The sequence below is a fragment of the Salmo trutta genome, chromosome 26 (assembly GCF_901001165.1).
Source record: "Salmo trutta chromosome 26, fSalTru1.1, whole genome shotgun sequence".
NCBI lineage: Eukaryota > Metazoa > Chordata > Actinopteri > Salmoniformes > Salmonidae > Salmo > Salmo trutta.
This window is the reverse complement of record NC_042982.1, coordinates 41641489-41669204: the sequence shown is the minus strand read 5'-3', so window position 1 is coordinate 41669204 and position 27716 is coordinate 41641489. Positions and strand designations below refer to the sequence as shown.

General features: G+C 47.5%; 1 protein-coding gene across 1 annotated transcript in view; it reads right to left on the bottom strand.

Annotated features, from left to right (window-relative positions):
• The window catches only part of LOC115163799 (homeobox protein cut-like 1), a gene marked incomplete in the record, with an annotated part of 92359 nt that overhangs the window by 11987 nt on the left and 52656 nt on the right, over positions 1-27716 (bottom strand). Inside the window, 11 exon segments of the mRNA XM_029715977.1 lie at positions 119-307; positions 578-976; positions 5722-5866; positions 6184-6704; positions 9644-9745; positions 14855-14935; positions 15532-16260; positions 20948-21044; positions 22435-22480; positions 25824-25882; positions 27390-27578. Of these exon segments, the coding sequence (XP_029571837.1) occupies positions 119-307; positions 578-976; positions 5722-5866; positions 6184-6704; positions 9644-9745; positions 14855-14935; positions 15532-16260; positions 20948-21044; positions 22435-22480; positions 25824-25882; positions 27390-27578 (2557 nt within the window).

Sequence of the window (27716 nt, the reverse complement as noted above, 5' to 3'; positions counted from 1 at the left end):
GATGAAGATGATGATGACTGTAAGCAGGCCTGTGGAGGGCCACCTGATGTCACATCCAATAAAGCTAATTATTATCCGTGAGAGAGACAGAATTGCGGAGAGAGAGAGAGATCATTACCTTTCTTCTCCAGGCGTTTCATGTCCATCAGTTTCTCCACTTTCTGTGGGTCCTGCAGCCAGAACTGCATGCGGACGAATGGCTCACGTCCCTTCAGGCTGAGCTTGTGCCAGGGCTTGGGCCGAGCCAACAGGTCAGACACCGAGCCCTGGGTCAGACCCAGGATACTCTCCCCAAACAGACGCTGCCCTGGGGGGAGAGAGAGTAGAGAGAGAGAGGGGGTCAGGCTGGAGGACTGGATAGACTACCATGAATTGGGAGAGCTTGTATATTGAGATGAATCTAAAGTGAGATGGGTTGAAACTATAAGTGAACGACAAAGAGGAAAATATATTTTAAAAAAAAACTGGAAATAGGTGAGGAGAGAGAATAAAGAAGGGAAGAGAGAGAGAGAGAGAGAGAGAAGAGGAAGGAGAAAACAGATAGAGGCTGAAGGTATCGTAAAAGTCTGAGTCTCACCAAGGTTGTTATCAGTGAGCACCTCCTTGACCTTCTTGGTGAGGACGTATGTATCCAGCTCTGGAGACATGGCTATCGTCTCCTGGATGCTGAGGCCTGTGATGGGGCCAGGGAGGGGCAGGGGGGTACCGGGCTGGGACTCTCCCCCCGACGGCTCACCAGATGGGGGCTCCAGAGACGGGGCCTGGGGGGCCAGAGGGTCCCGGTCCCCCCCTAAACCATTGAGTGACTCCTCAGCAGAGCTCAGTGGAGACTCTGGAGGAGGGCTGCAGCTGGCTGAGGTCTGGCTGGAAGTGCCCTCTGCTGGGGCAGGGCTGCAGCTGGCTGAGGTCTGGCTGGGAGTGCCCTCTGCTGGGGCAGGGCTGCAGCTGGCTGAGGTCTGGCTGGGAGTGCCCTCTGCTGGAGGAGAGAGAAAACACAAGGCAGGAGCAGACAGTACAGTAGGTCAGTACGGTATGCATGCCAGTAGATACCCATAGACTTCCAGTCATTACGCTAAAACTCGTTAACATTGGTTCGCGAAATTACCTCATACTGGACACAGAGACAAAAATGGTATACATGAGTTCATCTGACTCTGGGGAAGTTGTCAAAATCCCAAAGTATCCCTTTAATTAAGTGTTTCTTAATCCTGGTCCTTGGGAACCAAAGGGGTGCACATTTGTGTTTTAGCCCTAGCACTTTCTAATGACGTGATGATGAGCTGAATAGTGGAATGAGGTGTAGTGCTAGGGCCCCCCTGTGAGTCCCCAGGACCAGGATTAATACACACTGAGAAGGAAACCTCTAGGGCCCCCTGTCCCCAGGACCAGGATGAAATAACACAGAGAAGGAAACCTCTAGGGCCCCCCTGTCCCCAGGACCAGGATGAATAAACACAAAGAGCACACTGCAGTCAACAAGCCCGGTCAGAAGGAAACCTCTAGGGCCCCCCGTCCCCAGGACCCGAATGAATAAACACAGAGCACACGGCAGTCAACAAGCCCGGTCAGAAGGAAACCTCTAGCCCCTCACCCTCACTGTTGGCAGGTCTGAGAGAGAGAACTCAATAGGGATTAACAGTATGGCTGAATCTCCTCTAAACTGATTGGAGGACCTTATCCAGTTCCTTCAGATCTGCAAACAAAAAGGGATGTATTGATAGGGTCTCTTTCTCCCTCCCATAGTCCCCTCCCTGTCTCAGTCCTGTTTTGCAGAAGGCTGGAACGGAGCAGTCATGGAGAGCTGTCAGTGTGGGTTATGTCCTCCTTGTGCCTAGAGAAAAAGACCCTGCTGCCATCTCCAAAACAGAGGCCTGACAACAGGGCTGGGGAGGGAGGGAAGGAGGGAAGGAAGGGGCGAGAGAGGGGAGGTGACAAAATGGTAGCAACCCCCCAGCTATCAACAGGGCTGGGGTGGAAAGGGAGAGAGAGGGAGGGGGGAAGGGCTAACATAATGGTACTATAGCAACCCCCCAGCTATCAACAGGCTAAGACAGCGGTGTATGGAGCGAGATACCTGCTGCTCGTAAGAAAATCCATACGTAATTGTTAGGATCGTAAGAAAAGCCCTACGTAATTGTTAGGATCGTAAGAAAAGCCATGCGTGAGACGTACAATTTCACCTGTGAACATACAAACGCCATGATCAATTATAGAGTAACATTTTAGGCTTGGACAAATCTTGTGTTGCAATTCTGACGTACAATAATACCCTTTAGAGACGTACCCCAAGCGGCCTGTGAGGAGTGCTACGTGAACAAGCATACCAGAATAAATAAAAAAACCAGAAGTCAGGGAAACCGGAAAGAGGTATCCTGTATGGACTCCCGAGTGACGCCGCGGTCTAAGGCACCGCATCTCAGTGCTAAAGGTGTCACTACAGTCCCTGGTTCGATTCCAGGCTGTATCATATCCGGACGTGATTGGGAGTCCCATAGGGCGGCGCACAATTGGCCCAGCGTCAACCGTAAATTGTAAATAAGAATTTGTTCTTAACTGACTTGCCTAGTTAAATAAAGGTTCAATTATAAATGTTTCCAAGTTAAAAGTCTCCATTCTCTATTACTCCTCAGTTGAGTTGGGCACTGGTCTCTGTCTGCAATCAGAACCAGTAGTATCTACCAGGAATAATGAAACATAACCAGTAGTATCTACCAGGAATAATGAAACATAACCAGTAGTATCTACCAGGAATAATGAATCATAACCAGTAGTATCTACCAGGAATAATGAATCAGAACCAGTAGTATCTACCAGGAATAATGAATCAGAACCAGTAGTATCTACCAGGAATAATGAATCTACCAGGAATAATGAAACAGAACCAGTAGTATCTACCAGGAATAATGAATCAGAACCAGTAGTATCTACCAGGAATAATGAATCATAACCAGCAGTATCTACCAGGAATAATGAATCAGAACCAGTAGTATCTACCAGGAATAATGAAACATAACCAGCAGTATCTACCAGGAATAATGAATCAGAACCAGTAGTATCTACCAGGAATAATGAATCATAACCAGCAGTATCTACCAGGAATAATGAATCATAACCAGCAGTATCTACCAGGAATAATGAATCAGAACCAGTAGTATCTACCAGGAATAATGAAACATAACCAGTAGTATCTACCAGGAATAATGAAACATAACCAGTAGTATCTACCAGGAATAATGAATCAGAACCAGTAGTATCTACCAGGAATAATGAAACATAACCAGTAGTATCTACCAGGAATAATGAAACATAACCAGTAGTATCTACCAGGAATAATGAATTAATATGAATTTAAAATTTTTTGACATGATTTATACGAATCGGGTCATGAACATATGGACAGTGAAATGAACAAGGTAGAGGTTAAACGTAGGCTAAGTCTGGCATAAGCTTATTCCCACACTTTACAATAACTCTTGCGGTGGTCTTACAGGCTGACTACACCGCTCACGCACGCTACGCGAGCGTTGCAAAATAAATTTTGAAATCTATGTTATTCAATTATTGCACCCACACTGCTCATGCGCGTCAACAAGCGTCTGCATTGCCAAGGGCTAAAATAGAAATCAGTTCCATTTCTGATGCAGATCGCGCTGCAAGTCCTGCCTCTCCCATCTCCTCATTGGTTTATAGAAGCAGGTACCCACGTGCCATCTCCTCATTGGTTATACCCACGTGGGTGACTGAAAGACGAACGAGGTCAGTGGCATAATGCACCTAATTTATGAAAGTTGCCAATCGCAATATAAAGTCAAGAGAAGAAAAGGCCTGGAAGGAAGAGAGATGACTAGAAACGTTTCGGTTGACCGTTTTATGTGTGGATTAATTGGCGGAGTAGAGGACCTTGTGCATTTCAGGTAAAATAACAACTCAATGTTTATATCCCAGGACAAATTAGCTAGCAACAGCAAGCTATCTAAATAGGTGCAAGCTAACTAGCTAAATTGCCATAAATGTTTAATGCTTTTTGACCTGTCCCCAAATTAATACAATTGGTTCAGAGATTGTTTTGATATTTAAACCTGCGTGTCGTGATCGCGTTTTGTGTAGGGGGACAAAATAAATGTATGCACGATGGCGCACGAGCGCAGCTGATTTGGGTTCCGTGTTAGGTAGTCTCCGTATAGGGTATTCCTTCCATCGCGACACTGCTGCACAGATGAAGAGCTTGCAGCACCACGCCCCTTCAGAAAAGAACCCCTCAGCCTCAGATGCCCTTCTGGAGGGATTCAGCCATTGAGTCATTATACCCTAATGTAGGACTATTTACCTACAGTGGCTTGCGAAAGTATTCACAACCTTGGCATTTTCCCTATTTTGTTGCCTTTACAACCTGGAATTAAAATTGATTTTTGTGGGGTTTGTATCATTTGATTTACACAACATGCCTACCACTTTTCACCCCAAAAAGTCAATACTTTGTAGAGCCACCTTTTGCAGCAATTACAGCTGCAAGTCTCTTGGGGTATGTCTCTATAAGCTTGGCACATCTAGCCACTGGGATTTTTGCCCATTCTTCAAGGCAAAACTGCTCCAGCTCCTTCAAATTGGATGGGTTCCGCTGGTGTACAGCAATCTTTAAGTCATACCACAGATTCTCAATTGGATTGAGGTCTGGGCTTTGACTAGGCCATTCCAAGACATTTAAATGTTTCCCCTTAAACCACCCGAATGTGGTGGTCTGTGAGTTTTGGTGGGCGGCCCTCTCCTGGCAGGTTTGTTGTGGTGCCATATTCTTTAAAAAATGTAATAATGGATTTAAGGGTGCTCCGTGGGATGTTCAAAGTTACTGATAATATTTTTATAACCCAACCCTGATCTGTACTTCTCCACAAATGTGTCCCTGACCCTTTTGGAGAGCTCCTTGGTATTCATGGGGCTGCTTACTTAGTGGTGTTGCAGACTCTGGGGCCTTTCAGAACAGGTGTGTATATACTGAGATCATGTGACACTTAAATAAAGTGCACCTGTGTGCAATCTAAGTAATTATGTGACTTCTGAAGGTAATTGGTTGCACCAGATCTTATTTAGGGGCTTCATAGCAAAGGGGGAATACATATGTAGCAACCAATTTTCAGTTTGTAATTCTTTTGAAACAAGTTAATTTTTTACATTTCACTTCACCAATTTGGACTATTTTGTGTATGTCCATTACATGACATCCAATTAAAAATCCATTTAAAATTACAGATTGTAATGCAACAAAATAGGAAAAATGCCAAGGAGGATGAATACTTTTGCAAGGCACTGTACTAGCCAAATAAAGTGTTGAGCATACATGATGAGTGCAACTCGTCCTTCCAACATCTTTCAACATTTAATTCATCCTTCAGTCAGTCACTATGTCATCCATTCTGTCATTTGTCTGAGTTGGAATAGGAACTAAATCAAAGAGAATAGAACAGTCTTATCTATTTGTTTATTGAAATCCGTGTGTGTACAAAATGATCACAATTCTCTGTAGTTATTGGAAGCCATCTCCCTCCAGAGCAGTGCTCTCACCCAGGGCTGTGTGTGTGGAGCTGCATATGAGCCAGCAGTGTAATTCTGTTCATTTATAGCTCAGCAGCTGACTCTAAGTTGAGGTGGGCCTAATTGAGAGATAATCGTCAGCCATACGTCAGTCAGTTGTTTGTCAACACACACACACACACAGTCCATTACCTTGGTTGTGAGCAGGCTTGATGTGTATGTTCTGGCTCAGGTCACCGTTCAGCCACAGCTGCATACGCAGGCCTCTGGAGGTCATCTTGCTCCAAGGTTTCTGCCGAGACCCCACGCCGTCACACATACCTCCCAGGGAAAGAGCCTAACACACACACACACACACACAATAAAACGGCAGTCACTCATACACGTTATGGAATGGCTAAACCGATACATAGACATAAGCACACACACATTAACTAGGTTACGTATATAATGAATTGTGTTGAGCTCAAAGCTGAGTGATTACTTCAGAGCTGGGTTGATTTAAATGAGGTATGTGAGACACTAACAGACGGAATGGGAGTCTGGCTGTGATAACTGTGGAGACACTCCAGAACCCCCCGCCCCCTCTCTTCAGTAGTGAGTCACAGTGTTCTGACCGAGGGCTTGTGTGTTTATTCTGACTGTGGTGCTCACCTCTTTAGAGTCCTCCTGGGTGTGGTTCTCCTCTCCCCCCAGTGTGGGTGTAACTCTGCGGGAGTCTGGGTTCATGTTGCTCCACCACTGCTCCCTCCACTGCCCTCCTCCAGGCCGGGCAGACCCCTCAGAGCTCCGACCCAGCCTGGGCACCCCGTCAGCCAGGCCGTCTGGCACTGACACTCCCCTGTCCTCCCTCTTCACACTGGAGCTGAAGTCCAGGACTGTTGAGGGCGAGGAGGGGGAGCCTGGGAGGGCAGTGGGGGTGTTCTTCAGGGAGAGAGCCAGAGGGGTGTAGGCAGGGAAGGAGGCAGCCAGATGGGAGACCAGGAAGTCCCTCTGGGAGTGAGAGGATGAAGTGGAGGAGGAAGAGGAGGCTTTGAGGCTGGGTTCCACAGCAGCCTGTTGGGCCTGCATCTCTCTTCGAGCTTGTTCTAGGATGGAGCGGATGGCCTCGTCCGAACCGCCTCCTCCTCCTCCTCTCAGCCCCCCACCAGGAGAAGGACCATGGGAGAAGTCTGCTGGAGGGAGAAAGGAGATAACAGATATCAGAGACTCTCTTTCTCTTTCACACACACACACACAATTCTGAGTAAGTTAATTGTCTAAGAAGTTAGTATCCTCCAGTAATGTATTTGAATAAGAAACACCACTATACAGTGCATTTGGAAAGTATTCAGACCCCTTCAATTCTTACGTTACAACCTTATTCTAAAATCTATTAAATCGTTTTTTCCCCCATCAATCTATGCACAATACCCCATAATGACAAAGCAGAAACAAGTTTTTAGAAATGTTTGCAAATGTATAAAAAAAAAAAAATACAACTGAACTATCACATTTACATAAGTATTCAGACCCTTTACTCAGTACTTTGTTGAAGCACCTTTGGCAGTGATTACAGCCTCCATTCTTTTGGGTATGACGCTACAAGCTTGGCACAACTCTGCAGATCCTCTCAAGCGCTGTCAGGATGGATGGGGAGCGTTGCTGCACAGCTATTTTCAGACCTCTCCAGAGAAGTTCGATCGGGTTCAAGTCCGGGCTCTGGCTGGGACACTCAAAGACATTAAGAGACTTGTCCCGAAGCCACTCCTGGGTTGTCTTGGCTGTGTGCTCAGGGTCATTGTCCTGATGGAAGGTGAACCTTCGCCCCCAGTCTGAGGTCCTGAATGCTCTGGAGCAGGTTTTCATCAAGGATCTCTGTACTTTACTCCGTTCATCTTTCCCTCGATCCTGACTAGTCTCCCAGTACCTGCCGCTGAAAAACATCCCTACTGCATGATGCTGCCATCACTGTGGAGATGGTGTTCTCGGGGTGATGAGAGGTGTTGTATTTGCGCCAGACATTTTCCTTGATGGCCAAAAAGCGCAGAGTACCTTCCATATGTTTGGGGAGTCTCCCACATGCCTTTTGGCGAACACCAAACGTGTTTGGCTCTTATTTATTTTTTTAAGCAATGGCTTTTTTCTGGCCACTCTTCTGTAAAGCCCAGCAGGGATGGTGCCAGGTTTCCTCCAGACGTGACGCTTGGTATTCAGGCCAAAGAGTTCAATCTTGGTTTCATCAGACCAGAGAATCTTGTCTCTCACAGTCAGAGTACCTTAGGTGCCTTTTGGCAAACTCCAAGCAGGTTGTCGTGCTTTTTACTGAGGAGTTGCTGCCGTCTGGCCCCTCTACCATAAAGCCCTGGTTGGTAGAGTGCTGCAGAGATGGTTGTCCTTCTGGAAGGTTCTCCTATCTCAACAGAGGAACTCTGGAGCTCTGTCAGAGTGACCATCAGGTTTTTGTTCGCCTCCCTGACCAAGGCCCCTCTCCCCGATTGCTCAGTTTGGCCGGGCGGCCAGCTCTAGGAAGAGTCTTGGTGGTTCCAAACTTTCTTCCATTTAAGTATGATGGAGGCCACTGTGTTCTTGGGGACCTTCAATGCTGCAGAAATGTTTTGGTACCCTTCCCCAGATCTGTGCCTCGACACAATCCTGTCTCGGAGCTCTACGGACAATTCCTTCGTCCCCATGGCTTGGTTTCTGTTCTGATATGCACTGTCAACTGGGGGAGCTTAAATAGACAGGTGTGTGCCTTTCCAAATCATGTCCAATCAAATGAATTTACCACAGGTGGACTCCAATCAAGTTGTAGAAACATCTCTATTACGATCAATGGAAACAGAATGTAGCTGAGCTCAATTTCGAGTCTCATAGCAAAGGTTCTGAATGCTTATGAAAATAATGTATTTTTGTTTTTAATACATTTGCAAAAATCTATAAAAAACATTTTAGAATAACGCTGTAACATATCAAAATTAGGAAAAAGTGAAGGGGTCTGAATACTTTCAGAATGCACTGGACAATTTACTGTCATCCTATTCCACCAGTCATCTAGGGACAACTGTCATCCTATTCCACCAGTCATCTAGGGACAACTGTCCTCCTATTCCATCAGTCATCTAGGGACAACTGTCATCCTATTCCACCAGAGTGGGCACAACTGTCCTCCTATTCCACCAGAGTGGGCACAACTGTCATCCTATTCCATCAGTCATCTAGGGACAACTGTCATCCTATTCCACCAGTCATCTAGGGACAACTGTCCTCCTATTCCATCAGTCATCTAGGGACAACTGTCATCCTATTCCACCAGAGTGGGCACAACTGTCCTCCTATTCCACCAGAGTGGGCACAACTGTCATCCTATTCCATCAGTCATCTAGGGAACAACTGTCATCCTATTCCACCAGAGTGGGCACAACTGTCATCCTATTCCACCAGAGTGGGCACAACTGTCATCCTATTCCAACAGTCATCTAGGGACAAGCGTCATCCTATTCCACCAGAGTGGGCACAACTGTCATCCTATTCCACCAGTCATCTAAGGACAACTGTCATCCTATTCCACCAGAGTGGGCACAACTGTCATCCTATTCCACCAGTCATCTAGGGACAACTGTCATCCTATTCCACCAGTCATCTAGGGACAACTGTCATTCTATTCCATCAGTCATCTAGGGACAACTGTCATTCTATTCCATCAGTCATCTAGGGACAACTGTCATCCTATTCCATCAGTCATCTAAGGACAACTGTCATCCTATTCCACCAGTCATCTAGGGACAACTGTCATCCTATTCCACCAGTCATCTAGGGACAACTGTCATCCTATTCCACCAGTCATCTAGGGACAACTGTCATCCTATTCCACCAGTCATCTAGGGACAACTGTCATCCTATTCCATCAGTCATCTAGGGACAAGCGTCATCCTATTCCATCAGTCATCTAGGGACAAGCGTCATCCTATTCCACCAGAGTGGGCACAACTGTCATCCTATTCCACCAGTCATCTAAGGACAACTGTCATCCTATTCCATCAGTCATCTAGGGACAACTGTCATCCTATTCCATCAGTCATCTAGGGACAAGCGTCATCCTATTTGACCAGAGTGCAGAGAGGAGGACACTCACCAGATTTCTGCACATGCAGCTCTCTCTTGGCCTGCTCCAGGATAGACTTGATGGCGTCGTCTGAACCACACTCTGGAGTACGGATACGTGTGGTGATGTTACCTGGACAGGGGGAGAGAGGAGGACAGACAGGGGGAGAGAGGAGGACAGACAGGGGGAGAGAGGAGGACAGACAGGGGGAGAGAGGAGGACAGACAGGGGGAGAGAGGAGGACAGGGGGAGAGAGGAGAACAGGGGGAGAGAGGAGAACAGGGGGAGAGAGGAGACATACCACCAATTCAAAGTTAACTTCAAACAGGTACTGTTTACAAAGATACAGTAGTATAGCTAATCAACAAAGAGACTGCAGACAGACACAGCAGTTACAGCAGTTAGTTAAAGTAGGTAGTATGTAGAGTAGTTACAGTAGGTAGAGTAGTTTGTAGGTAGTTACAGTAGGTAGAGTAGCATAGGGTAGTTACAGTAGGTATTAGGCACAGTAGTTACTTAAATTACAGTAAGTAGAGTAGGTAGAGTAGTTACAGTAGGTAGAGTAGTTCGTAGGTAGAGTAGTTACAGTAGGTAGAGTAGTTACAGTAGGTAGAGTAGTTACAGTAGGTAGAGTAGTTACAGTAGGTGGAGTAGTTACAGTAGGTGGAGTAGTTACAGCAGGTAGAGTAGTTACAGCAGGTAGAGTAGTTACAGTAGGTGGAGTAGTTACAGTAGGTGGAGTAGTTACAGTAGTTAGAGTAGTTACAGTAAGTAGAGTAGTTACAGTAGGTAGAGTAGTTACAGTAGGTAGAGTAGTTACAGTAGGTAGAGTAGCATAGGGTAGTTACAGTAGGTATTAGGTACAGTAGTTACTTAAATTACAGTAAGTAGAGTAGGTAGAGTAGTTCGTAGGTAGAGTAGTTACAGTAAGTAGAGTAGTTACAGTAGGTAGAGTAGTTACAGTAGGTAGAGTAGTTACAGTAGGTAGAGTAGCATAGGGTAGTTACAGTAGGTATTAGGTACAGTAGTTACTTAAATTACAGTAAGTACAGTAGGTAGAGTAGTTACAGTAGTTACAGTAGTTACAGTAGTTACAGTAGGTACAGTAAGTTGAGTAGTTACAGTAGGTAGAGTAGTTACAGTAGGTAGAGTAGTTACAGTAGGTAGAGTAGTTACAGCAGGTAGAGTAGTTACAGTAAGTAGAGTAGTTACAACAGGTAGAGTAGTTACAGTAGGTATAGTAGTTACAATAGGTACAGTAGTTACAGTAAGAAAAGTAGTTAGTAGGTAAAGCAGTTACAATAGTTACATTAAGTACAGTAAGTAGAGTAGTTACAGTAGGTAGAGTAGTTACAGTAGGTAGAGTAGTTACAGTAGTTAGAGTAGTTACAGTAAGTAGAGTAGTTACAGTAGGTAGAGTAGTTACAGTAAGTTGAGTAGTTACAGTAGGTAGAGTAGTTACAGTAGGTAGAGTAGTTACAGTAGGTAGAGTAGTTACAGTAGGTAGAGTAGTTACAGTAGTTATTAGGTGCAGTAGTTACAATAGGTACAGTAAGTCGACTAGTTAGTAGTTACAGTAGGTAGAGTAGTAACAGTAGGGACAGTAGCTAGAATAAATAGAGTAGTTAGGTACAGTAAGCAGAGTAGTTACAGTAGGTGGAGTAGTTACAGCAGGTAGAGTAGTTACAGCAGGTAGAGTAGTTACAGTAAGTAGAGTAGTTACAGTAGGTAGAGTAGTTACAGTAGGTAGAGTAGTTACAGTAAGTAGAGTAGTTACAGTAAGTAGAGTAGTTACAGTAGGTAGAGTAGTTACAGTAGGTAGAGTAGTTAATAGTTAGTAGTTAGTTACAGTAGGTACAGTAAGTCGAGGAGTTAGTAGGTACAGTAAGCAGAGTAGTTACAGTAGGTACAGTAGGTGGAGTAGTTACAGTAGGTAGATAGTCTACAGTAGTTAGTCGGCACAGTAAGAGCAGTCAGTAGGTACAGTAACAGTACGTACAGTAGGTACAGTAGTTAGTAAGTACAGCAAGTACAGTAGGGACAGTCGATAGTAGGTACAGTAGTTAGTTACAGTAGGTACAATAGTTAGTAGGTACAGTAACAGTAGTTAGTAGGTACAGTTGGTACAGCAAGTACAGTAACAGTAGGTACAGTAGTCAGTAGATACAGTAGTTAGTAGGTACAGTAGTTAGTAAGTACAGCAGGTACAGTAGTTAGTAGGTAGAGCAGGCAGTCGATAGCAGGTACAGTCGGTACAGTAGTTAGTAGGTACAGCAGGTAGTCAATAGTAGGAACAGTAGGAAGTATATACAGTAACAGTAGGTACAGTAGGTGCAGTAACAGTAGGTACAGTAGCAGTAGGTACAGTAGGTACAGTAGCAGTAGGTACAGTAGGTACAGTAGCAGTAGGTACAGTAGCAGTAGGTACAGTAGGTGCAGTAACAGTAGGTACAGTAGGTGCAGTAACAGTATGTACAGTTACAGTAGGTACAGTAGCAGTAGGTACAGTAGGTACAGTAGCAGTAGGTACAGTAGGTACAGTAGCAGTAGGTACAGTAGGTACAGTAGCAGTAGGTATAGTAGCAGTAGGTACAGTAGCAGTATGTATAGTAGGTACAGTAGCAGTAGGTACAGTAGCAGTAGGTACAGTAACAGGTACAGTAGCAGTAGGTATAGTAGGTACAGTAACAGTAGATACAGTAGGTACAGTAGCAGTAGGTACAGTAACAGGTACAGTAGCAGTAGGTATAGTAGGTACAGTAACAGTAGATACAGTAGGTACAGTAGCAGTAGGAAGCAGTAGGTACAGTAGCAGTAGGTACAGTAGGTACAGTAGGTACAGTAGCAGTAGGTAGCAATAGGTACAGTAGCAGTAGGTACAGTAGGTACAGTAGCAGTAGGTACAGTAGCAGTAGGTGCAGTAGCAGTAGGTGCAGTAGGTACAGTAGCAGTAGGAACAGTAGGTACAGTAGCAGTAGGTACAGTAGCAGTAGGTGCAGTAGGTACAGTAGCAGTAGGAACAGTAGGTACAGTAGCAGTATGTACAGTAGCAGTAGGTGCAGTAGGTACAGTAGCAGTAGGTATAGTAGGTACAGTAGGTACAGTAGCAGTAGGTACAGTAACAGTAGATACAGTAGGTACAGTAGCAGTAGGTACAGTAGCAGTAGGTACAGTAGGTACAGTAGCAGTAGGTAGCAATAGGTACAGTAGCAGTAGGTGCAGTAGCAGTAGGTGCAGTAGGTACAGTAGCAGTAGGTATAGTAGGTACAGTAGGTACAGTAGCAGTAGGTGCAGTAGCAGTAGGTGCAGTAGGTACAGTAGCAGTAGGTACAGTAGCAGTAGGTACAGTCGGTACAGTAGCAGTAGGTACAGTAGCAGTAGGTACAGTAGGTACAATAGTTAGTACAGTAGTTACAGTAGGTAGTCTACAGTCTACAGTAGTAGGTACAAAAGTTAGTAGGTAAAGTTGGTACAGTATGTACAATAGTTACAGTACTTAGTAGTTACAGCAGGTACAGTCAGTAAAGTAACAGTGGTTAGTGGGTACAGTAACAGTAGGTACAGTAACAGTAGGTACAGTAACAGTAGGTACAGCAGGTAGTAGGTACAGGAGGTACAGTAACAGTAGTTAGTATGTACAGTCGACAGTAGGTACAGTAGTTAGTAGGTACAGTAGTTAGTCGGTACAGTAGGTAGTCGGTACAATAGGTACAGTAGTTAGTAGGTACAGTAGTTAGTAGGTACAGTAGTTAGTAGGTACAGTAGTTAGTAGGTACGTACGTAGGTACAGTAGTTAGTAGGTACAGTAGTTACTAAGTACAGTAGTTAGTAGGTACAGGAGGTACAGTAGTTAGTAGGTACAGTGGTTAGTAGGTACGTAGGTACAGTAGTTAGTAGGTACAGTAGTTAGTAGGTACAGGAGGTACAGTAGTTAGTAGGTACAGTAGTTAGTAGGTACAGTAGTTACTAAGTACAGTAGTTAGTAGGTACAGGAGGTACAGTAGTTAGTAGGTACAGGAGGTACAGTAGTTAGTAGGTACAGTAGTTAGTAGGTACAGTAGTTACTAAGTACAGTAGTTAGTAGGTACAGGAGGTACAGTAGTTAGTAGGTACAGTAGTTACTAGGTACAGTAGTTAGTAGGTACAGTAGGTACAGTAGTTAGTAGGTACAGTAGTTAGTAGGTACAGGAGGTACAGTAGTTAGTAGGTACAATAGGTACAGTAGTTAGTAGGTACAGTAGTTAGTAGGTACAGTAGTTAGTAGGTACAGTCGGTACAGTAGTTAGTAGGTACAGTAGTTACTAAGTACAGTAGTTAGTCGGTACAGTAGGTACAGTAGTTAGTAGGTACAGTAGTTAGTAGGTACAGTAGTTAGTAGGTACAGTCGGTACAGTAGTTAGTAGGTACAGTAGTTAGTAGGTACAGTAGTTAGTAGGTACAGTCGGTACAGTAGTTAGTAGGTACAGTAGTTAGTAGGTACAGTAGTTAGTAGGTACAGTCGGTACAGTAGTTAGTAGGTACAGTAGTTTGTAAGTACACAACTGAGAAGCTTCAATCAGCACTGTGACTGACAAGAGGCAGGCAGACGGACACAGACAGACAGACAGACAGACAGGGGTCACTCTCCAGCTGCCCCCCCCCCCCCCCCCCCCCCGGTAAATAGGCCTGCTGGCTACGGGGCAACAAAGAGGCAAAGAGAGGGGTAACTGGGTGGCAAGTGGCATCCGGCACAGTGGGTTGATCTGGAAATAATGAAACCATTTTTGGGGGGGTTTATTTGTGCCAAAAGCCATGCTCAAACCACCATGGTTAAAACACAAAGGAAAGTGAAGGTCGGGGTGTGAGAGTAACTCACATACTTCCCTTTGACATTGACACGCTGTATTTAATCGTTTTTTTTGTTCACGTCAAACTATGACTGACAACCAAACAGACACATTGTGTTCACTGGTTAGCAGCACACCCCACTGAAACCCACTGTCAGCTCATTAACTCTACATTATACACTGTGGAACAGCTGTGAGAGCGGCTTGTGTGTGACTGTTTCTGTTCCTACATCCTTTAACGCCTCACACACTACTCTGCTTTCACACTGCCAGGCCAGTATGAGCCGGTATGAGTGTGGAGAGGGAGGTGGGGAGCGGGGTTACGAGTATGACGGTTACATGCACATCTCATCCAACCCCAGAAGGACAGAAACAGAAGTGTGTGTGTGTGTGTGTGTGTGTGTGGGGGACAGACCTGTCCGCGAGGCTTGGTCAGAGCTGGCTCTCTGCTTCGGTACGTCCTGTAATGCGTGGCTAAGGGGCTGGCCTGGGCTCTCTGTCAAAAACAACAACACATGTTGCTCCAACTTCACGCCAACTTCCTGCTTCCATGTGCACCTGTATTTCATTTCTCTGTTGTGTGTCAATAAAACACGTTCCACAAAATGACAACACACACAGCTACTGAACTGTACGACAGGGTGAACATAGGACAAGTGGTTACATCTCAGAGTCAACAAGGACATTCAACTGAGGACTGACAGCTTAAACAAAGGGTTAAGATATTTAACTCCAGGTCTGCCTGTCCACTCCCTGACAACACAGAGCAGCGGTAAAATGCTCGGATGCGGAAAGAAAAGCAGGCATGGCCTGATCGAACGTGACTGTGGTAAACCGTAGCCCTGTCCTACTCTTAGTCAATACTATCGATGTGTGAAAGGTTTCAGTATTGATCATGGATTGTGAAGGGAGACCTATCTAGTTGACTAAGCAACAGACCCTCACTGATGGAACAACTGGTGGCCCGTATTAACAGAGGAAATGTTTGCGAACAGGCAGGCAGACAGACAGACTGACAGACAGGCAGGAAGACAGATAGACAGGCAGGAAGACAGGCAGGAAGACAGGCAGGAAGACAGGCAGGCCTCTCACCTCTCTGACGTCCCTGGATGCTGCGTAGTGCCAGGATGTTCTGCTCGTCAGACAGGAACTGCCTCATCTTGTGGAAGGGCTCTTTCCCCCGGATAGTCAGCTTGCTCCAGGGTTTGGGCCGAGCCAGGATCTCACTGACCGAGCCTTGGGACAGGCCCAGTACATAGTGGCCAAACACCCGCTGGCCGATGTTGTGTTTAATCAGCTGCTCCTTGATCTGTCGGGCGATCTCTGAGGTGTCCATGTCCTCCCAGTCAGACACACTGCCCCCAGTCCCCTCAGACTGGCTGGGAGACGGGGACGGGGCACCGCCACTACCGTTCACCTCTGGGCCTGCAGGAGACTGCAGGGGGCTGGCCGAGAGCGGGACAGGGCTAGAGCCAGAGCCAGAGGTGGAGGTAGAGGTGTAGTGGACAGGGGCGAACAGTAGAGCTGCTCCCTGAGTGGACTCCTGCAGGGCTTTGGAGTAGAACGTCTGCATGAGCTGGCGCTGCAGGAGGGAGTTAAGGGACATCTTGCCCCCCACCAGAGGGAAAGGGGGGCTGTAGAAGTCCTGGCCGATGCCCGTGGGGGTGAAGGGGTGTGTCCCGTTGGTGATGGAAGTGTTAAGGGGGTCAGTTGGGGTTCGGGGCTGGGGGGAGGGAGGGAGAAGAGGAGGAGGCAGGGAGGGGGTACTGGGCGTGGTGGTCTCCTCCACGGACGCCTCTTTCCCTTTCCGCCCGGCTGACCCTACAAGAAAGGTCAAACACAAGGCATTATGGGGGAGTCAACAAAAAAGGGGGCGAAAAAAACAAACCCAAAAAAAGTTGTTTATTTTTAAGGTCAAAAGTTTTTTTTTTTTTTTATATATATAAATAGATTTTCTTCCTCTCTCTTTTTTGATAAACCCCCCGGACAAGATGCCCAAGCATTTGTGATTTGTACCTTTCTTGTAAAAGACAGCCTGGGAAGAAAAAAGAAAGCACTTAAACCAGTCAAAATGGTTGCTGCCCAGCCTCGACTCTGGCAGGCAGGGAGGGGTTTAGTCAGGCCTCGACTCTGGCAGGCAGGGAGGGGTTTAGTCAGGCCTCGACTCTGGCAGGCAGGGAGGGGTTTAGTCAGGCCTCGACTCTGGCAGGCAGGGAGGGGTTTAGTCAGGCCTGAGTCTGGCAGGCAGGGAGGGGTTTAGTCAGGCCTGAGTCTGGCAGGCAGGGAGGGGTTTAGTCAGGCCTGAGTCTAGCAGGCAGGTAGGGAGAGGTCCAGTCAGCAGGCCTGAGTCTGGCAGGCAGGTAGGGAGAGGTCCAGTCAGCAGGCCTGAGTCTGGCAGGCAGGTAGGGAGAGGTCCAGTCAGCAGGCCTGAGTCTGGCAGGCAGGTAGGGAGAGGTCCAGTCAGCAGGCCTGAGTCTGGCAGGCAGGTAGGGAGAGGTCCAGTCAGCAGGCCCGAGTCTGGCAGGCAGGGAGGGAGAGGTCCAGTCAGCAGGCCTGAGTCTGGCAGGCAGGTAGGGAGAGGTCCAGTCAGCAGGCCTGAGTCTGGCAGGCAGGTAGGGAGAGGTCCAGTCAGCAGGCCTGAGACTGGCAGGCAGGGAGGGAGAGGTCCAGTCAGCAGGCCTGAGTCTGGCAGGCAGGTAGGGAGAGGTCCAGTCAGCAGGCCTGAGTCTGGCAGGCAGGGAGGGAGAGGTCCAGTCAGGCCTCCCACTGTCTCTCTTCACTAGGTTACTTGTGTTCACTATGTTCAGGGCCCATTGGTGGAGTGGCTGCACCGCTACAGTATAAAAACGCATCTGATTGGCCTAATGGCAGTATAGAGTGCTTTAAAATTGGTCGTCTAAGGGTGAAAGATCTGGTTGTGATGGCCTCATGTCAGGAGAAACTTGGTTGCCTTTTAATGAATCCTTAGTTCAGTCTTAAGCTCCAGAAAATAGGCCAGAATGTTAGTAAACACTTGATGTTGTAGTCTTTCTGGACACTTAGTCATTCCATTCCAGATACTTCTGTTTGTTGAGATGCTGAGCAAATAAATTAAAAGGTCTTGATAAAAATGCATAGTCACTGAACGCAAGAACTTCTAGAAATATCCAGTGGAGAAAAAGGTCATGCCAAATGTAGAGACTGTCAAGCACTCCGGCTTCCAGAAACTGAGCATGTTATCAGGTGGATTGTACAGGAACTTCTGATTATATAAACTGAGCTTGTTACCAGGTGGATTGTACAGGAACTTCTCATTATAAACTGAGCTTGTTACCAGGTGGATTGTACAAGAACTTCTCATTATATAAACTGAGCTTGTTACCAGGTGGATTGTACAGGAACTTCTGATTATATAAACTGAGCTTGTTACCAGGTGGATTGTACAGGAACTTCTCATTATATAAACTGAGCTTGTTACCAGGTGGATTGTACAGGAACTTCTCATTATAAACTGAGCTTGTTACCAGGTGGATTGTACAGGAACTTACTATTATATAAACTGAGCTTGTTACCAGGTGGATTGTACAAGAACTTCTCATTATATAAACTGAGATTGTTACCAGGTGGATTGTACAGGAACTTACTATTATATAAACTGAGCTTGTTACCAGGTGGATTGTACAGGAACTTCTCATTATATAAACTGAGCTTGTTACCAGGTGGATTGTACAGGAACTTCTCATTATATAAACTGAACTTGTTACCAGGTGGATTGTACAGGAACTTCTCATTATAAACTGAGCTTGTTACCAGGTGGATTGTACAGGAACTTACTATTATATAAACTGAGCTTGTTACCAGGTGGATTGTACAGGAACTTCTCATTATATAAACTGAGCTTGTTACCAGGTGGATTGTACAGGAACTTCTCATTATATAAACTGAACTTGTTACCAGGTGGATTGTACAGGAACTTCTCATTATATAAACTGAACTTGTTACCAGGTGGATCGTACAGGAACTTCTCATTATCACAAAAGCTGATGTTTTCTAATCTCTGGTATGCAAGATGTTGTGCAGCTAACTTTAACATGAAAAGATAAATCAGTGAACATCCCCTCTACCTGAAATCTGTCAACCCTGAACATGGAATAATCATGCCCACTGCACTCACATTTTAATATGAACCCTCCAGTATAAGGGGTGGCAGGTAGCCTAGTGGTTAGAGGCAGGTAGCCTAGTGGTTAGAGGCAGGTAGCCTAGTGGTTAGAGGCAGGTAGCCTAGTGGTTAGAGGCAGGTAGCCTAGTGGTTAGAGGCAGGTAGCCTAGCGGAGAGGCAGGTGGCCTAGTGGTTAGAGGCAGGTGGCCTAGTGGTTAGAGGCAGGTGGCCTAGTGGTTAGAGGCAGGTGGCCTAGTGGTTAGAGACAGGTAACCTAGTGGTTAGAGGCAGGTAGCCTAGTGGTTAGAGGCAGGTAACCTAGTGGTTAGAGGCAGGTAGCCTAGCGGAGAGGCAGGTAGCCTAGTGGTTAGAGGCAGGTAGCCTAGTGGTTAGAGGCAGGTAGCCTAGTGGTAGCCTAGTGGTTAGAGGCAGGTAGCCTAGTGGTTAGAGGCAGGTAGCCTAGTGGTTAGAGGCAGGTAACCTAGTGGTTAGAGGCAGGTAGCCTAGTGGTTAGAGGCAGGTAGCCTAGTGGTTAGAGGCAGGTAGCCTAGCGGAGAGGCAGGTAGCCTAGTGGTTAGAGGCAGGTAGCCTAGTGGTTAGAGGCAGGTAGCCTAGTGGTAGCCTAGTGGTTAGAGGCAGGTAGCCTAGTGGTTAGAGGCAGGTAGCCTAGTGGTTAGAGGCAGGTAGCCTAGTGGTTAGAGGCAGGTAGCCTAGTGGTTAGAGGCAGGTAGCCTAGTGGTTAGAGGCAGGTAGCCTAGTGGTTAGAGGCAGGTAGCTTAGTGGTTAGAGCGTTGGACTAGTAACCAAAAGGTTGCTGGATCGAATCCCTGAGCTGACAAGGTCAAATCTGTCGTTCTGCCCCTGAACAAGGCAGTTAAACCCACTGTTGCCTGGTAGGCCATCATTGTAAATTGTTCTTAACTGACTTGTAATTTGTTCTTAACTGACTTGCCTAGTTAAACAAAAGGTTAAAAATGACACTTGAAGCAGCAAAAATATGGACCTAATCTGAATAGAGTGGCAAACATTTTGATTCAAAAACCAGGACCAAACCATTGGTTGGGCCGTTGTAACCCTTAATAATTGATCATGTATTGTCCCCCAGGCCTTTGGTTAACACCGATAATATTAGAAACACACCATGACAGAGGGAGTGATATAGAGGGCTAGTGCTGGGGCTAGAGCTGGGGCTAGAGCTGGGGCTAGAGCTGGGGTTAGAGCTGGGGGAGTGATATAGAGAGGGCTTGTGCTGAGGGAGGGCTAGAGCTGGGGCTAGAGCTGGGGCTAGAGCTGGGGCTAGAGCTGGGGCTAGAGCTGGGGCTAGAGCTGGGGGAGTGATATAGAGAGGGCTAGTGCTGAGGGAGGCACCGCAGCCTAATTATCAGAGCTCACACACTGAAACATGGGCATGTCTATGAAATGTAGACATTTCACAAGCTCCAGTCTTTATTCCAGCCACACTGGTTGGGTTCTTGCTGCTGTTTTTCTAGTGATACTTTATTAGAGCATTCAGACAGAATAAATTATTCTCTGAAAGAACGTCAGTTTGAGTGTTGAGTGATTAGATAAGGGTGTTAATGTCACTTAAAAGAGTCTTCCAGACAAGAACCGGTTCCATCCACAACCCACCTGATTCTGGTCCTGTCTCGAGCCAGTCCGATCCAACTCCAGGTCAAAGATCAAACACTCACAAATCCCCCAATGCAACCCCACAAATCCGATTTATCTGTGTTGCCTAAACAGAACTTTCCGGAGTCCTTCTAGTCCAGTGCTTGACTTGGGTCTAGCTCAAGGGAACCGAGTCCCAGAACCTCACATTTTCTATCCTCGAGTTCTGGCATCTCTTATAGAATATTACTTTTAAACTATTGCAGAGTTCCAGCATCTTTATAACAATTAGTACAGGGACCCAAAATTAACACCGGTACCCATTTCAGTCCAAGTCAAGCACTGGTCTAGACTCAATGCGGTGTGTGTTGGTAACCCCCCTAACCCCCAGGCCCTAACCCCCTAACCCCCAGCCAGGCCCTAACCCCCAGCCTGGCCCTAACCCCCTAACCCCCAGGCCCTAACCCCCTAACCCCCAGGCCCTAACCCCCAGGCTCTAACCCCCTAACCCTAACCCCCAGGCTCTAACCCCCAGGCCCTAACCCCCTAACCCCCAGCCAGGCCCTAACCCCCAGCCTGGCCCTAACCCCCAGCCTGGCCCTAACCCCCAGCCTGGCCCTAACCCCCAGCCTGGCCCTAACCCCCTAACCCCCAGGACCTAACCCCCTAACCCCCAGGCCCTAACCCCCAGGCCCTAACCCCCAGGCCTTAACCCCCAGGGCCTAACCCCCAGGGCCTAACCCCCTGGGCAAACTGACTCACCGCTCAGCTCTGTGTTGGCGATGCGCAGAGAGGAACTCTCAGACTGCAGACTACGGTTCTTCTCCAACAACAACACTTCTAGGGGTTTAGACATGTCCTGAGAGAGAGAGAGAGAGAAGGGGGGAAGAAGGAGAGAAAGAGAGAGGAGAGGGTGGAAGGAGAGAGATAGAGAGCGAGGAAAATAGAGAGATGGAGGGCGCAAGAGAGAGACCCAGATAGTGAGAGGGGAGGGTTATAGAGAGATACAAAAAGAGAGGGGGGTTAGAGAGATATATATATATATATATATATAGAAAGAAGTAGGTTAGAGCGAGAGATACATAAAGTGAGAAGAGAAAGAGAGTGAGTGGGGAGGTTAGAGAGAGAGTGAGTGGGGAGGTTAGAGAGAGAGTGAGTGGGGAGGTTAGAGAGAGAGTGAGTGGGGAGGTTAGAGAGAGAGTGAGTGGGGAGGTTAGAGAGAGTGAGTGGGGAGGTTAGAGAGAGAGTGAGTGGGGAGGTTAGAGAGAGAGTGAGTGGGGAGGTTAGAGAGAGAGTGAGTGGGGAGGTTAGAGAGAGAGTGAGTGGGGAGGTTAGAGAGAGAGTGAGTGGGGAGGTTAGAGAGAGTGAGTGGGGAGGTTAGAGAGAGAGTGAGTGGGGAGGTTAGAGAGAGAGTGAGTGGGGAGGTTAGAGAGAGAGTGAGTGGGGAGGTTAGAGAGAGAGTGAGTGGGGCGGTTAGAGAGAGAGTGAGTGGGGAGGTTAGAGAGAGAGTGAGTGGGGAGGTTAGAGAGAGTGAGTGGGGAGGTTAGAGAGAGTGAGTGGGGAGGTTAGAGAGAGAGTGAGTGGGGAGGTTAGAGAGAGAGGGAGGGGGAGGTTAGAGAGAGAGGGGGGGGAGGTTAGAGAGAGAGAGGGGGGAGGTTAGAGAGAGAGTGAGTGGGGAGGTTAGAGAGAGAGAGGGGGGAGGTTAGAGAGAGAGAGGGGGAGGTTAGAGAGAGAGAGGGGGGAGGTTAGAGAGAGAGAGAGGGGAGGTTAGAGAGAGAGAGAGGGGGGAGGTTAGAGAGAGAGGGGAGGTGAGAGTGAGAGTGAGCGAGCGAGCGAGCGAGCGAGAGAGAGAGAGAGAGAGGGGAGGTTAGAGTGAGAGTGAGCGAGCGAGCGAGCGAGCGAGAGAGAGAGAGAGAGAGGGGAGGTTAGAGTGAGAGTGAGCGAGCGAGCGAGCGAGCGAGCGAGAGAGAGAGAGAGAGAGAGAGAGAGGGGAGGTAAGAGTGAGAGTGAGAGCGAGAGAGAGAGAGAGAGGGTTCCAGAGAGAGAGGGGGGGAGGTTAGAGAGAGAGAGGGGGGGTTAGAGAGAGAGAGGGGGGAGGTTAGAGAGAGAGAGGGGGGAAGTTAGAGAGAGAGAGGGGGAGGTTAGAGAGAGAGAGGGGGGGTGGTGAGATAAAGAAGAACAGTAGTACACATCAGCATTATTTACAGTCAGTCAGTCGCCATGCAAAAGTAGAGGAGTTTTCCCTGTACCTGCACTGAGCTGTCAGTTGGGCCAAACTCCATAGACTTGAGGATGCTGTGGAGAGAGACAGAGAGAGTGTGGAGAGAGACAGAGAGAGTGTGGAGAGAGACAGAGAGAGTGTGGAGAGAGACAGAGAGAGTGTGGAGAGAGACAGAGAGAGTGTGGAGAGAGACAGAGAGAGAGACAGAGAGAGAGAGACAGAGAGAGAGACAGAGAGAGAGACAGAGAGAGAGACAGAGAGAGAGAGACAGAGAGAGACAGAGAGGAGACCAGAGAGAGAAGAGAGAGAGAGAGAGAGAGAGAGAGAGAGAGAGGAGAGAGAGAGGAGAGAGAGAGGAGAGGGAGAGAGGAGAGAGAGGAGAGAGAGAGAGAGAGAGAGAGAGAGTGGAGAGAGAGAGAGAGAGTGGAGGAGAGAGAGAGAGAGTGAGAGAGAGAGAGAGAGAGGTAGAGAGAGAGTGTTGAGACACATATTTCCCTCAGATAACACAGATCCAAAGAATTTGAAAACAAACCCAATTCTGATAAACTCCCATATCTACTGGGTGAAATACCACAGTGTTCCATCACAGCAGTAAGATGTGTGACCTGTTGTCACAAGAAAAGGGAAACCATTGAATTGTAAATACAACCCATATTTTTGTTTATTTATTTTCCCTTTTGTACTATTTGCACATATGATATTTGTAATGTCTATTCTTCTGGAACTTTTGTGAGTAATGTTTAATGTTAATATGTATTGCTTATTATCTAGTTCACTTGCTTTGGCAATGTGAACACGTTTCCCATGACAATAAAGCCCCTTGTTAGAATCTAATTCTCAGAGTACAAACTCAACTCAAACTTCTCGCAACAAAGTATCCTTCACACATGCTGTCAAACATACCCTCGTAAAACTGACCATCCTACCGATCCTAGACTTCGACAATGTCATTGACATAATAGCCTCCAACACCCTACTCAGCAAATTGGATGCAGTCTATCACAGTGCCATTAGTTTTATCACCAAAGCCCCATATACTACCCACCACTGCGACCTGTACACTCTCGTTGGCTGGCCCTCCCTTCATACTCGTCGCCAAACCCACTGGCTCCAGGTCATCTATAAGTCTTTGTTAGGTAAACCTCCGCCTTATCTCAGCTCACTGGTCACCATAGCAGCACCCACCTGTAGCACGCGCTCCAGCAGGTATATCTCACTGGTCACCCCCAAAGCCAATTCCTTTCCTTCCAGTTCGCTGCTGCCAATGACTGGAACTAACTGCAAAAATCACTGAAGCTGGAGACTTATATCTCCCTCACTAACTTTAAGCACCAGCTGTCAGAGCAGCTCACAGATCACTGCACCTGTACATAGTCCATCTGTAAACAGCCCATCCAACTACCTCATCCCCATACTGTTATTTATTTTGCTCCTTTGCATCCCAGTATCTCTACTTGCACACTCATCTTCTGCACATCCATCACCCCAGTGTTTCATTGCTATATTGTAATTATTTTTCCACTATGGCCTATTTATTGCCTCACCCCCCTTATCCTACCTCATTTGCACACATTGTATATAGAGACTCTCTCTATTGTATTATTGACTGTATGTTTGTTTATTCCATGTGTAACTCTGTGTTGTTGATTGTGTCGCACTGCTTTGCTTTATCTTGTAAATGTGAACTTGTTCTCAACTAGCCTACCTGGTTAAATAAAAGGTTAAATAAAAAATAAAAATAAATAAAAAACGGACACTAAAAGCTAAACAAGGTTAATTCTTCCCAGAGGATCAATACAGCTGCATTCAGATAAAGACATATTCACACAAACACTGATATTTAACCCTTTCTCCTAGGCTGAGTCTCCTCCTACACATCTGTACAAACATCGTTCTTTACTGCTAGGCAGGACACTAGTGATATCGGCCATAAACTTTCCTTTCTCCCTTAACGGACTTGCCTAGTTAAATAAAGGTAAAAAATAAAACATCCAGGGTGCACTTTTGCAAATTTCAGAAGTGCAAAAATGTTTTTTTTTTTTTTTTTGTACAGCAGTGGCTTCTTCTGTGGTGTCCTCCCAAGAACACCATTCTTGTTTAGTGTTTTACGTATCGTAGACTCGTCAACAGAGATGTTAGCTTGTTCCAGAGATTTCTGTAAGTCTGTAGCTGACACTCTAGGATTCTTCTTAACCTCATTGAGCATTCTGCGCTGTGCTCTGGCAGTAATCTTTGCAGGACGGCCACTCCTAGAGAGAGTAACAACAGTGCTGAACTTTCTCCAATTATAGACAATTTGTCTTACCGTGGACTGATGAACATCAAGGCTTTTAGAAATACTTTTGTTACCCTTTATGCAAGTCAACAAGTCTTAGTTCTTCTTGAGATCTCTTTTGTTCGAGGCATGGTTCACATCAGGCAATGCTTCTTGTGAATAGCAAACAAACATGTTGTGAGTGTTTTTAATAGCGCAAAGCAGCTCTAACCAATAGCTGACCTGACTAATTCGCTTTAGGAGAAGTCATTAGCCTAGGGGTTCACATACTTTTTCTTGCTGCTGTATATCAATGAATTGGCGAGGGCACTAGAACAGTCTGCAGCACCCAGCCTCACTCTACTAGAATCACAAGTCAAATGTCTATGGTTTGCTGATGATCTGGTGCTTCTGTCACCAACCAATGAGGGCCTACAGCATCACCTAGATCTTCTGCACAGTTTCTGACAGACCTGGGCCCTGACAGACCAGGGGCCCTGACAGACCTGGGGCCCTGACAGACCTGGGGCCCTGACAGACCTGGGGCCTGAAATACCTGGGCCCTGACAGACCTGGGCCCTGACAGACCTGGGCCCTGACAGACCTGGGCCCTGACACTAAATCTCAGTGAGACAAAAATAACGGTATTCCCCAAAAAATAACCAGTCGCCAGGACCACAATTCCATGTAGACACCGTTGCCCTAGAGCACACAATAAACTATACCTACCTCGGTCTAAACATCATCGACTCTGGGGGGGTTTAATAAAGCTAGGCCATGCCCATTTCAAGAGTATCTTTCTAAAAAAAATATATATATCTGGCTAACTCATTGATCCTGTTTTGCAGTATTACCCTTCTGGTTGATTATCTGCAGGAGTTACTACTAATAAAAAATCCATTAACACACAGAGAAGCACGTTAATAAACACTCAGTATTGACTTAGAGATCGACAACAAGAGGACATGCTTCCCTTCTACCGCTGTTAGAGGACCTCAGAGACAATGACACACACACACACACACACACACACACCAGGGCTACTGAGGATATCAATCATTAACTGAGTGAGTACATTTTTGCCAGTATTTGGTGTAAGAACAGAGTACAACTGTATCCAGGGTACCACACACACACACACACACACACACACACACTCTCACCTCAGCTCTTTCTTCACCTCTTCATAGTCAGCATGTTCCTGCAGCTTTTCCTCCAGTTGCTATAGAGAAGAGGGATGGAAAGAGGAGAGAAGAGAGCACGAGAGCAGAGCGAGGGAGGAGAGGGGAGGAGAGCAGAGCGGGGTAGGAGAGGGGAGGAGAGCAGAGCGGGGGAGGAGAGGGGAGGAGAGCGAGGGGAGGAGGGGAGAGCGAGGGAGGAGTGGAGTGCAGAGCAGAGCGAGCGAGGGAGGGATGAGAGCAGAGCGAGGGAGGAGGGGGATGAGAGCATGACGAGAGGGGATGAGAGCAGGGCGAGTGAGGGAGGAGAGGGGATGAGAGCAGGGCGAGCGAGGGAGGAGAGGGGATGAGAGCATGACGAGAGGGGATGAGAGCAGGGCGAGCGAGGGAGGAGATGGGATGAGCAGAGCGAGTGAGGGAGGAGAGGGGATGAGAGCAGGGTGAGCGAGGGAGGAAAGGGGATGAGAGCAGGGCGAGCGAGGGAGGAAAGGGGATGAGAGCAGGGCGAGCGAGGGAGGAGAGGGGATGAGAGCAGGGCGAGCGAGGGAGGAAAGGGGATGAGAGCAGGGCGAGCGAGGGAGGAGAGGGGATGAGAGCAGGGCGAGCGAGGGAGGAGAGGGGATGAGAGCAGGGCGAGCGAGGGAGGAGGAGGGATGAGAGCAGGGCGAGTGAGGGAGGAGAGGGGATGAGAGCAGGGCGAGCGAGGGAGGAGGAGGGATGAGAGCAGGGCGAGCGAGGGAGGAAAGGGGATGAGAGCAGGGCGAGTGAGGGAGGAGAGGGGATGAGAGCAGGGCGAGCGAGGGAGGAGAGGGGATGAGAGCAGAGCGAGCGAGGGAGGAGAGGGGATGAGAGCAGGGCGAACGAGGGAGGAGGAGGGATGAGAGCAGGGCGAGCGAGGGAGGAAAGGGGATGAGAGCAGGGCGAGCGTGGGAGGAGAGGGGATGAGAGCAGAGCGAGCGAGGGAGGAGAGGGGATGAGAGCAGGGCGAGCGAGGGAGGAAAGCGGGGCAAGGGAGAAGGGGATGAGAGCAGAGCGAGGGAGATTAGGGGAGAAGATAAATGAATGATGGATGAGAAGGATGGAAACTCCCAGACAAACAGTATAATGACAATCAACTAGTACTTACACGTGAGGTTGTGAGCGGGTTTGTGTGTGTGAGGTTGTAAGCGAGTGTGTGTGTGTGAGGTTGTAAGCGAGTGTGTGTGTGTGAGGTTGTAAGCGAGTGTGTGTGTGTGAGGTGTGTGTGAGAGGTGTGTGTGAGAGGTGTGTGTGTGTGTGTGTGTGTGTGAGAGGGTGTGTGTGAGAGGTGTGTGTGAGAGGTGTGTGAGAGAGGTGTGTGAGAGAGGTGTGTGAGAGAGGTGTGTGAGGTGTGAGAGAGGTGTGTGAGGTGTGAGAGACGTGTGTGAGAGACGTGTGTGAGAGAGGTGTGTGAGAGAGGTGTGTGAGGTGGTGTGAGGTTGTGAGCGGGTGTGTGTGAGAGGTGTGAGAGAGGTGTGTGTGAGGTGTGAGAGAGGTGTGTGAGAGGTGTGTGAGAGGGTCTATATAGTCTACCTTGAGGGTGGCAGTCTTGGAGCTGAGCTGTATTTGCAGCTGTGTGATCTGCGTGCTAGAACTCTCTCTGAGTTTAGACAGGCTGGCCTGCAGTCTCTGAACATCTTCCACCAGCTGAACCATCTCCCTGTCCTTCGCCCCCAGTTCTGCCTCCAGACTGGAGCGGGACAGCGCCTCCACCGCCTGGTCCTATAGGTCAACACAGACATCAATACAGCAATCAACCAATCAAACCAGTCTGATCCTATAGGTCAACACAGACATCAAAACAGTCTGGTCCTATAGGTCAACACAGACATCAATACAGCAATCTACCAATCAGAACAG